The sequence below is a fragment of the Geospiza fortis genome, unplaced genomic scaffold (genome assembly GCF_000277835.1).
Source record: "Geospiza fortis unplaced genomic scaffold, GeoFor_1.0 scaffold23, whole genome shotgun sequence".
Lineage (NCBI taxonomy): Eukaryota > Metazoa > Chordata > Aves > Passeriformes > Thraupidae > Geospiza > Geospiza fortis.
The window spans coordinates 10,376,547-10,389,093 of NW_005054303.1; the positions used below are offsets into that span (position 1 = coordinate 10,376,547).

The window sequence follows — 12,547 nt, forward strand, 5'->3', positions numbered from 1 at the left end:
AGGAAATAATAGTGCAATGTGGTTTAATACAGTAGTGTGTGATTTGCCTTACTTAAGGAAAGAGAGAGGGAGAAGGGGTGTTTGGTTTATTTTTCAACCATGCTCACCCACAGATGGATGGTCTGATGTATTTTTACATGTGGAATATCCAAGAGAAGTGAGTCAGGTAGGGACATTAAAACAGGTTAAGAACCATCATATCCCGTCTCTGACATTCGTGCTTCCGTTCGAAGTGCAGGGCTTCATCCTCCCTCAGGTCCTGGCATGAATCACTCCATGCATTTTGCTGCTTTTTCCCTTTGTCCATCTTCCCTTACCGTGTTCCCTTGCCCCTAGCCAGGGTGAGTTGGCACATCCAGCCTCCCTGCCTGCAGAAGCAGTGTCCTCAGGAGACTTGGCATCCTGTCCAGGTGCTTTTCTTTTTTTCCACCTTCATGGAACAGCCATCCTTTCTTTCAGCAGCTTTCTTCCTGCCTCAACTGTGGCAGCTTTGGTGTTCCCTGTGCTTGAAATCAGGTGGAGCCTGGTGATTGACAGGGCAATTTGCAGCACTGTGACATTTCGTTCCCCCCAGTTTGATTTTGTTCTAATTTGTGGATAATTAAAGGCCCAGCCACTGCAGTAATCAGCACTACAGAAAACACTAACAGTAAGAGAATGAATACAATTGTAGACCTGCAGTTTTTAGGACTCATTAAAGGAGCTATCCAGGTGCCCCATTATGTTCTCCTCATTAGTTACCTCCCTTTCTAAGGGCAGTGTCCCACCTTTTGCAGGTCCTGGCTGTAGCAGGGAGCTCTCCATGTGCAGAGCTGGGGTGCTGCTACACTGGGGAAAAGGAGACACGGACATTTTAACATAACTCATCTGCAGCTACCAGGAGAATGGAGAAAGGCAAACAGTCTTGTCTCTAATTATCCAAACTTTCCTAGCAAGCGAGGTGACCCTGAGAAGGCACATCAGTAATTTTCCTCCATCTCAGGCAGGAGTAAACAATTTAACTGCCACTGCTCTGCACAGGGAGGTGTTACCAGCAAAGCATCTCAGGGAGGACCAGGAGTTTGGAGTCCCCAGGCTAATGAAAAGAGGCATCAGCTACCAGAGGGCGCCTCATAATTCACCCTGCTGCAATTAACCTGAATTTGCTCCTGATGAGGAGTTACACATCGGTGGCAGTGCCATCCAAGTGGCTCTGAAAGTTGCTTTCCAGCTCCTGCTATTTGCACAGCTGGCTGTTTAAGTTGTGCAGTAACTTAAACTGGGCATATTGATTAACAAGGTTTAAAGAAGTTGTTTTTTCAGCAGAAAAATAATGGTCTGCTGCATTCAGATGTTGATTGTAGGAATTGATCAAAAATATTGCTTGAGCTGCATAGCGATAAAAATATATTGAGCAGTGAAATCCTGGTGGGGGTTGCTGCTGAGTGAACTCAGTATGATAGTCAAGTCAAAATAAATATAAATGTAGATGTTTCAGCCACGCTTAGGGTCCTGATCCCATAGTACTCAGTTTTTTGCCTTTATGTATTGCATGTTAATTCACAGCATGTTCTGCATATAATTCCAGAGTAACCCATTGTTAATTTTTATTAGACAAACCAGACCTTATTAAAGGTCTGCTTCATTAATTATTTCCCATTTTTTTATCTGGGAAAGGGATATGATGCAGTATGAGAGGAGTAAAGCAAGTTTCTTGAGTTTGGTATGGCGGGTGAAAATCAGGTTGAGTGTTTTTCTGCTCTTAATGAAACTTGTGTTTGGAGATCAAAGAATTGAAGATCTCCCACCAAATCACACAGAGAAGAGTTCTTTAGAAGAAGAGCAAGTAGCAGGTCCCATTTGGATGAGCAGGAATCCCAGTAGCTCCATGGCTCTCATCCATGGCATTAGCAAGATGATATTTGGTATCCATGCATCAGCACTTTGAATTTCCATGCCTGGGCAGCTGGGCATGTGCTCTGTGCAGGACAGGACTGAGTGTACGTGTGGTGCACTTTGTAACAGGAAAACCTGCTAGTCCAGTTCCATCTCACAGTATTAGTGGCTAATTGCCTGATTTTAATTTGTTTAGTTGCAGCTTGGGTTTCTTCTCAAGTGGAATGAGGGTGGCAGAATTGGCCCCTGTGTCAAATCAGCTCTTGTTAATTTATACTGAACTTTTGTGTTGTTTTCCATGTGAAGTCGACCAAGACAGAATAATTGTGAACATTTCCCCAGGTTAGTAGCATGCACCTGGTAGCAATTTACAGAACAGGCTGTGTCCTATTTCATCACAGGAAAAGTCCCCTGTGTTCCAATGAGTTAAACCTCCAAATTAACTAAGAGGAAAATGATTCATAGAGGAAAGGGTTGGGGGTTTATTCAGCTAGCAGAACTGAAATAATTAATGTGATTTAGGCTGGGTTTTAAGTGCTGAATCTGAAAGTATTTTGCAAAATACTTGAAGGGTTACTGGTGTGAAAATGAGTGTGATTTGCTGGTCTGCACTGTGCAGTTCCCCTTAAGTGCCTTGGGATCAGTCAGATCTTGCAGGTCTGGATTGACATCTGCAGTCCCGTATTAAGATTTAGTCCTACTGATGCTTGTTCAAAAGTGTCATTAGTTCTTGCTGACAAACCTGAATTTTTCATATTGTTTTGTAAATTTAATATATTTTTGTGTCTCTGCATGATGGTTAATTATGATAAGAAACATCAGTCTTAATTTAGTGCCAGCTAGTGTGTTACAGATTTGATCCACAGCCTCCAGAGTCTGAAAGATTCATTTCTCTGAATTGATATGTTTTTGAATTAGACCTGCATGCTTCACTGCCAAAAATTGAAAGACTTGCCAGCACAAGAATAGGAAAATTATTTAAAAATTGTGTGATACAGTTCTTTTAAATCAGACTAACAGTTTGAGGCAATCTGATTTGCCCTATGAGTTTTCAAGGTGGTAGGAATGGTCATGCTTTCAGGTTTATTTCCTCAGTCAGGAAGGATAGAAACATATTTTTATATAAAATCAAAATGGAAATAACCTGTCTCTAGGAGCTGGGGCTTCTAGAAGGATGTGAGGCAGGGATGATACTTGCACAAAATCTTTCTGGACTTTGGGCCCTGCTTGCAGCAGTCCTGAATGCTGGAAGAAAGGTAATTCCTTTGTGTTTCCAGGCGCAGATGGGGAAGGTTGCATTGTGTTAAATAATGCAAAGTACCTTTGCCAGCATGGACCAGGGTTTTGGCACAGTCTCTTGTCATTGCTGCTTTACTGACTGTTTGATAATGCCTCAGAGGCTGAATATGCTGTTTTCTCCTGTCATTCTGCCCTTTCACATGCAGCCCCACGGAGGTGGGTTTATGTGCAGCTCAGTGATCAGCTCTGGTCTGATTTTCAAGGAAGTTCTGGCCCTTCTGCATGTCCCAGAAGAAGTTGAGGCTAGAACATTCACAGGGGCAAGAAGACCTCTCTCACAGTTTAGAATCATCTCTGCACATCTTGGGCTGTGCTGGCAGTGCTGTCCCAGATGGGGAGTGCACCTGATGGATTTGCACCACTGCATCATCTTCTCCAGACACCCTCTTTAGGCAGAAACTACCATTTCAGCTAAGACAAATGTCTTGGGGTGACTTTATGGTCTGGTATCCCCTATTTTTCCCAAATTTGTTTCCTCCCAAATTTGTTTCCAGCCAGGACACCCAGAAATCCAGCCAGTCCAGCAGCCTGTCTCCAAAAGTGGTCAATAGCAGAAGTGCAGGAGAAAGTAGGAAGGTGAAGTAAGGAAACTGTGACGCTTCCCCAGAATGTTTACACCCCTCCACTGGACAGTATTTTACTCAGAGGGAAATCTTTTGTGTTTAGTAGCCACAGATGGATTTTATTCCATGAATATATTGCATCATTTTGTAAAGCTGTGCTACCAGTCCCAGTGTGCCATGGTGAGGAGATGCAGAACTGCTCACTGACCCATCTCAGAGCTGCTCTGGGTGACAGGAGCTGATTCACTCCCTGCTCATTGAGTTTCTACATCAGTTTGGGACATGTCTGTCCTGCAGCAGAAGGTTTGACTACAGATACACAGAAATATGAATTTGTATGAATATTGACACCAATATATGTAATTATGACCTCCACTTGTGTGCATGCTGCCATCACTTCATGGTATTTGGCACTTGAGCTGATTGGATGAACATTTTCTCTCTGAGGTACAGTTTTCCTGATCTTCAAACAACATCAGGCTTTGCTTTTCATGAGCAGTGTAAGATTTGAGTGCATCCTGATGGAAAGCCAACATCATTCATCATGTCTGGCTCGTGCTAGTATGACTGATGAGGCTTTGGAGATATTTTCAAATGGTTAAAGGGTAACTGGTTTATTAGCTAAGACTGCACAAAAAAAACCACCTCCTTAAGAAGACTTGGTCCCCTTTATGTGTTTTTACCCAGTGCTATTTCCCACCAAGAATTTATTCTTTAACTACCTGCCTAAACTTTCTTCCAAAGAATCCATCAAGCTCTTATTTCTGCTAGGATATTTATTAGCTCAGTTTCTGTCCCCATCTGAAGGAGGATAAATTTTGTCTCTGCATAAATACACATGTGGATTCTGAGATGTTGTTTAAACAGAGTGTTTCTGAGTGTTTCATTCCATCTGCAAGCTCTGGGGGGGTTCCATAAAGCCTTTAAGAATGTTTCTACCTGAAAGGTCCAGGCATGAACTCCTGTCTGGCAAATTGGCAGGTCAGTCCATGGTGTAAGGCTGCAGAGAACATCTGTCCCCACAAATCTGTTTGGCAAGGTCATCAGAATATAGAAGATAGAACAGTGCATAGAAATATCCTGACAGCTGCATACCATCTGATTGTCCCTGAATATATTTATGTGAATATGCATGAATATATACGTATATTTTATGTACAGGCACAAATACATAGTATTTAGAATGATAGAAATGTTGGTATTTCAGCAAAAATTATCCTGCCACCCACACCCTTCACATGTCCTGTTTTTGCAAAAATCTGAATTTTTATGATCTTAGTGGTCTTTTCCAACCCAATGATTCCATAATTCTGTAGATGTGGCATTTAGAGGCATGTTTTAGTGTGGATTTGGCATTGCTGAGTTAAGGGTTGGACTTGATAATCTTAGAGGTCTTTTCCAACCCAAAGCATTTTATGATTCTATGGTGTGTAAAATGTATGCAAGTAGTTCCCTTGCAGTCTAATTTATAGCAATCCTTCTTCCAGCGATGCTTTGGGCACTGGGAGCAGGGGCAGGAGGGTTTTCCAGAGCTTTGCCTCCATTCAGGAGGTCCTCAGGACTCAGGGCAGGGCACATTTGGGAGGGAATGTACTAAGGTCTCAATAAATCTGCAGAGAATCTTTGGATATTATGCAGGCTGCATCAGCACCTCTGCATTCCCAGCTCAGCCCCAGCAGCACTTCCCCTGGAGCTCTGAACGTCTCTGCAAGTGAAAAATTCCTGTCTGTGTCTCTGGGTGGCTGTGTCAGACCTAGCCAGTTAAATTTTCTGGGTTGCAACCGTGAAAATTTTGTTTCTATTTAGTTGCAATGTGTAAAATTACCCTCAGAATCATGGAATGGTCTCAACGACACCTTCCACTAGACCAAGTTGCTCAAAGCCTCTTCCAGCCAGGCCCTGAGCATTTCAGGGATGGGGCACCCACAGCTTCTCTGAGCATCCTGTTCAATGCCTCACCACCCACTGAGCAGAGAATCCTTTCCTAACTTCTGATCTTGTCCTGAGTGAGAAATTACCTCTTTGCACAGTGAACTGCAGTTAATAGGGATAAAGTACAGTGCATTAATCTCTGTATTTATGAGAAAAGAGGTGTTGTTTTGGAGAATCTGGTAGGTTTTGTTTTCATTCTGTACATTCCTTAGCACATTTATAACCAGCAGACAAGCTCAGAAGTGTGTGTGGGAAATGTCAAATTCGAGATCCCTTAAAGGCTTCCAAGATTTTGTACTTTCTGAAGAGTATAAACCACGATGTAAGAGGAGTTTAGAGTTTCACCCTTCAAATCCAGTGAGTGATGGCTCATGGAAGAGTGAATAAATTCAGTTCATTGTGTCCCAACCTTTCAGTCCCAACCAGTGCAGTCCCACATTCCTGCCACACTGAAGGGCTCAAGATCTTCTCAAGCTTATGAATATTATTTAATTTTTCTATGGTACATATACAGATTCTGTAACACACTGTTGTCCTGAGTTTTGGGGTGCGCATCCACTGCTTTCAACCTCTTCGTTAAATTAACTACATTTTAGCCTGAATTTGAAAAGAGAACAAGTGGTTTGCTCGCATTTCAGTGGTAAAACCACTGTCTTTTAACTGCACTCTGCACTGAAAGTAGGACTCAGCTCTGTCCCGTGTCCACCTCAGAGAGCAAATCCATTAAGCAATTTTCTGCATTTCAGAGATGGACTGTTTTCTATAAATTATGTAACTCTGTTGAGCATGTCTGCAAACTGGGTTTTGAACTCTAAGTAGAGACAAGGACAATTAACTGCAAAAGGTAATTTCAAAGCAGTACATTGGATAAATTATAATGTTACTATAAAATGCTCTGTATTAAGGAAAACATTTTAAAGCACCTTGTTTTATAAATTATACCAGCTGTGTTATGTATTGTAGTTAAATTTAATTACATAAAAATATGAAGAATCAAAAGCAGCTCAATGAGATGCAGTTATAACCTTTCTAAGGGATGATTCTGTTATAGAGACGTTTTTTGGAAAATAAAAACAGAGAAGGGAAGATAAAGACTTGCACATTTTATTTCACTCTGCCTGAGAGATGTTAGATATGTTTTACTGGATACAATACCAAAAGCAGAAATGGAAATAGAGAAATAGAGCCTCTGACCTCTAAAAGTAATAATGTTGGATAGATTACCCCTCTGGTCTGTGTTTCCACAATAGAGTGGAGCAAAATGTTAAAAGCTCTTAAAAGAGGAAATACTAAAATCCATTACCTTTTTTATGCCAAAACTGTAACATCCCTAACCTTCACCAAGGGGCTGCTTGAGGTGCCTGAAATCAATAGCCACTGGCTGACTGATCTGAGTTCCCTTTAAATAACTGCTAAAATACAGAGCTGGGATAACTCTGGGGATCTGAAACAAAAAATACCCTTTGTACCACGGTTTCTGCTTCAGGATTTGAGGTGTCAGCCACAAACCACACACCATGGTCCTGGCCAAACCCAGGCAGCAAGAGGCAGCTTTGGAATGTTTCAGTGTGTTTTCTGTTGCTCTTCTCAGAACAACCAGAAGGTCCAAACCTGAAAGGTTATCTCCAACCTACACCCATGCTGGGCTTCTTGTTGGGTCAGAAATGTGATTTTGAATCTGGTGTCCTCATCCTCTTCTCCTGCTTGGGTGTCTAGCACAGGTGTGGGGGTGTGGATTCCTTGCAGAGGAAAGAAAACTGGGCTGTCAGAGAACTCCCTCCCAGTCCCTGGAGCTCTTCTGTCCATGGCACTGGACTAGTCCCAGGTCCTCAGTCAGCTGTTCTGCTACACTGCAGAAGTAGCCTTAGATGTAATTTTCCCCTCTGGTTGAGGTATTTATACATGTAGGTGTCTCAGGTGTCAAACCCTCTCTTACTCAGCAAACACTGAAATAAGAGACTTAAGCCTAAGCTTCTACTTAAATGGATGAATTTTGGTTTAGAACTATACTTTTGGAGGTGTTTAAGATTTAGAAGTGGTTATTTTAAAGTTAAAAGTCTCAGTGAGGCTTTTGGTGGGTTTTCCAGGAGTGTTACCACTGACACTGAATTAAGAATGTAAAACGTCCTTTAAAATGTGGTCCTTGGGCCCTGGAAGCTGGCTCGCACCTCTCACTGTAGAGCCATGAGGATGAAAGAACCTAGATGTCAGAAGGTTTTTGTAAGACCAGGACTCCTAAATCACTTGGGAACAGACACCTGAAATATTCAATCACCTGAACATTAGTTAAGTGCTCATTATATTTGGTAGCCTTTGAAAAATCCATTACTTGAATCCTCAGCTACAATGAGACCTTTACAATCTGCTCTTATGCTTTGTGACACTTCACAGAGCAATCTATAAATACCTTAAAAACCTGGGGCTACTGCTAAGGATGCTCAAGTACCTCAGCTAATTTTAAAACTCGTACCCTTGTTAGTTTTCATGGCTGGGAGCTTGCGTTGGGATAATTGGGAGCATAAGACAGGTTGTGAAAAAATAATCTGTGTGCTGAGAAACTCTGCCTAAGCATTACCTTTTAACAAATCTGCCCTGCTGTTTTTCAGGTAAAGGTGATGTGTTTGGTGATATCTTCTGGAAGGAAACCAGCCTGGCCCATGCCTGTGCCAACGTTCGGGCTCTGACCTACTGCGATTTGCACATAATTAAGCGAGAAGCCTTGCTGAAAGTGCTGGACTTTTACACTGCTTTTGCCAACTCCTTCTCGAGGAACCTCACGCTCACCTGCAATCTGAGGAAGAGGGTAAGCTCCTTATTTTCCCTTTCCTCTCACCAGGTGTTTGCAGTGTTCAACAACCCCCCCATTTCCTCCTGATGTTTTCAGGTCATGGCAGATTGAGTGGCCTTTCGATAAATGCTCTTGTCACTGTTGGTAATGATGGCTCAGTAAAAGTTACCTGTAGATTTGCAGCTCTGGAGAGCAGTCCTAGCAGGATGACATATGGATTGCATTTCTTTTTGTTTTCTTCATAGTTGCTGGTTTTCATTTTGTTGGGTTTTTTTCCACCCCGTCGCATAAATGTATAAAGTTATATTTTATAGAATCCAGATTCTGGATTTCTCAAAGTTGAAGTCTCTAAGATACAGTTCAGAGAACAGTCTGATAGATCCCCATGTTATAAACCAACTAAGAGAAATCTGTTGATGTTAAATAAATAAAATACACTCATCAAAGGTACTCTATTAATACCTGCTTCTCGCAGTTCCATAGTCTAGAATTTTAATATGGCAAAGTTAATAAAGCTGGGTAGTGATTTTACATTCACAGCTCACTTCTTAAACCCTCCTGCTCATTTTATAATCAATCAGCAATGCTCACTATCCATTAGTCCTTTCAAAGAACACTCCATCTGAAAATTAATTAGCTATAAAGACGTATCTTGAAAACAGGTTAAGGGATCCTTTAATTCACATTGCGGCTGCAAAATTTCATCTTTATGATTTTTTTTTATGATTGATGAGGGTTATATAAATTTCATTTGCATAGAGAAATCTCATAACAATGATTTATAGATTGCTGAGCATTAGCTGTGATCCTCTAGCTGCTGAAACACGTTTTTCTGCAGCTGTACCTTGGGCATCTCACCTGATAATGTACCAAGGCTACCTCAGTATTTCACAAGACCATTTCAGCCTCTGCAGTAAGACGACTTCAACACAACTACAATTTTACTTTCTTAAGTCTAGTTTCTCTCTAGCCACTGGAGCTGCTTTCAGAGGAGGTTTCAATTTCTGTGCATCACTTGTGCTCATTAATACCCCAAGTGTGGCACAAAATACCCAAGGCAAGAAGCAGATGCAATGGGATTACAGTGCCCCTCTGTCCGTGCTGGAGCCTGAAGGAGCTGAGTTATAGTCAGGTTTGGTTCCAGCTTGTCAGCTTACTTCTGACTCGAGGTTGTTAGCTCCACTTCAGACCTGAAGGAGTGCTTTGGGGCTTGGAAGCTGGTTCATGAATTCTAGCTTATCACTTCTCTGTTGATAAGAAATGCTCCAAGATTTGACTTCAGCATTCCCTCCCTTGCCATCTCACCAGCTACAGCCCTGCAATGACAACTCTGCTCAGGCATTGCTGATGGTGATTTCATGGGACAAGATAATGCCACTATATTGTACCAAAATGTATTCTTTCCTTCTTAGAACTGTGAACCTGTCACTCCAGCTGGCTTCCTGAGAAAAACATGGACATGTCTATTCCTGACAGGGCATTGTGCTGGAGTTCAGCTCTGCAGTCCAGGGCTGTGTATGGGGAGTAGCCTCCTGGCTGAGTTGTCACAGAATTTATTCTCATTTTCTCTCTTTCTTCTCAGAATTTGTTCCTCATTTTTTTAAGGAAAGTTGGTTTCCCTGCAGGGCCCTGGCATGGGGAATCACCCAGGAGAAACTCCTGGAATTCCAGTTGCCAGTATAGCTACTGTTTAGCTCAGTGTCAGGTACATGGACTTTGACATGGAGGCAGTGACTCCCAGTGAGAAGGAACAGCATTCCTAAAGAAATGTTGGATTTTGCAGAAGGAGAGGAAATGCTGTTTGGGGGAATGTGTGGGCAGTATGTGAGAGTGGATGGAGAGTCAAAGAAGGGTCATGTCAATGTGGAACTTGGAGATTAGAGTTCATTTCATTAAAAATTGGGTGATGGTGTCCAGGGTAGTCACCAATCACCTCCATAGTCCATGAAGGATGGTTCCTCTGGGAGGAACCAGTTTGGGTTCCCAGTTTGGGATTGGAAAACCATCCCCTTTTGATTTCACAGAGTCTAACTAACTAAATACCTCACGTCCATCAGCTGAACTCCACCCCTCTCCTGCAGTTGCAGTCAGTAACTTTGAGAAGCAGCCTGGCATTGCAGTCAGATGCGCTCAGCCAGAGCCTGCTTTGCAGAAATTCTGTGTTTTGTTCCTGGGCACAAAATAGATCATGCTACATTCAACACCAGGGACACAACCCAAGTCCTGTTACATAAATATATTCAGGGGATTGTTTCAAACCTCCTATCTGCTGGAAGGATATGTGATTCCCTGTTGGGAATCACAGAAGCGTTTGGCGGTGAATTCACCCCAGAGGAAAATCGGTGCCATTCAGGACAGGTCCATCAGGTGAACAGAAAGCAATTGTTCAGGCACTGAGGCAGGGCTGACAGCTGCACTGTGCTGCAGCAGCTTGTGCTGGAGTCATGGAGCCTAAATGGAAAGAAAATCATTGTCTCCTTTAATTGATTTCTATAGAAATATATACTTAGCACTTTTTCTACATAGTCATCACTCACAACATTTGACATTTAATTATAACTTAAATAAACTCCTTGGGGGTATGTGCCTGAGAAAATGGCTGTTCTCACTGTCAAAAATACATAGGCAGAAGTGTTCTTGCACCAGGTCTGCTCTTTGAAACACATATCCATGGATTTGGATGCACACACCATGTGTTTGTGCTGCCCTGTCCCTCAGCCAGCACTTTGATGCAGTCCACAGACTGCAAAACATTTAGACGTTCAAAAGGCTAATAAATTAATAATAGCACTGAGCACAAAAGGTTATTTCCACATGACAGGGAAGCTAAAGTCTTGTTGAAGTGGGAAAATAATGTTTTCTCACTCCCAAATAGCATTTAGAGCCTGGCATGTTGAATGACCTCCTTAAGGCATCTGCTCAGCAAAAGTATTGCAGCATATCATGTTGAGTGCTCTGATATCTTTACAGCATGTCTGACATCACTAATGCACACTCCAAGGCAGTACCAGGACTTTGAACTTTTTTTTTCTTTTTTCAATCAAGGAAAATAATTATTCTGAAAAGATATTCTTTAAAATCACAATGAGATTACATAGCTGCCTCTGAGGATTGAGTAATAAAGCAGGGTTTGGGATGAGTCTTCAAAGAGTTAATTACTGCCTTCTGATGCTGGAAGGGAATATTAATAATATCTAATTCATTAAGTGCCTCTCAAGATTTCACACAGCTGGAGGGAGCCCTCTCTGTAAGCTTGAGCCATGGAGCTTGGTCTGAGGAGGGGAGTCATGACTGATTTTTAGGAGGCTCTGTGGCATACAAACATCAAAGGGAAGTGAGCAACCGGGGTGGAAATCTTGGGTTGAAAGGAACAACAGAAGTCAGGGGGTCTGCAGATGTTTGCAAAGTTTCATTAGTAAATTACACACTTGGCATGGGAATTTTTATGAGTTACTCCCTGCTGTCCTTGTGTAAGCACACAGCAGTGGATTTTGGATAAAGGAGTGGGGTGAAAGGGAGCAGAGAAGGAGAGAGATGAAAGAAGGCAAACAAACAAGCAAAAGAAGGGTGAGGAAGAGGGATCACCAGTCCTGGCTCCAGTTGTTCCAACTGGGGGGTCCTGGGTTGTGGGGTGCACACATGCCCAGGTTTTGTGGGGGTACCTGTTTGTAAATAGGTTTTCCCATCCTGGAGATAAGTTTCTTATTTTCTAACTAATTTTCTAAATTTGTAATCATGCACAGTCAATTCTTCCAGACCTTCCTGGCATTAGAGTGGAAGGCTTTGAGGGTCTTGGGTAGTCTTGATCCCCTGCTACTGTCCATGCCCACATCTCAACCTCATTCCTGCACTTGTGCTGTGCTGTTTTTATTTCCAGGAGCCAGAACAAGAATGTTTGTCCTGGAAAAGTGCTGCCCTACCTACCTCCACACAGCCCCTGCTCCAGCCACATTCTGAGTTTTCTTTTTCCTTTTCTCATCATTGCTTCCATTTGCTAATGTACCACCTCTGCTGAACTGCCAGCCCAGCACAGCCTGTGCAAGTGCGGGGGAAAATCCAGACAAAACCATCACAGCTAAAATTCTCCTGT

The 12,547-nt window shown here is 42.4% G+C and overlaps 1 protein-coding gene across 1 annotated transcript in view; it reads left to right on the forward strand.

The window, feature by feature from the left end:
• KCNH5 (potassium voltage-gated channel subfamily H member 5) overlaps nucleotides 1-12,547 on the forward strand; it is a 140,051-nt gene that overhangs the window by 103,054 nt on the left and 24,450 nt on the right. The window contains exon 10 of the mRNA XM_005417944.2: nucleotides 8,276-8,472. Coding sequence (XP_005418001.2) covers nucleotides 8,276-8,472 — 197 coding nt within the window. The remainder of the gene's footprint in view (nucleotides 1-8,275; nucleotides 8,473-12,547) is intronic.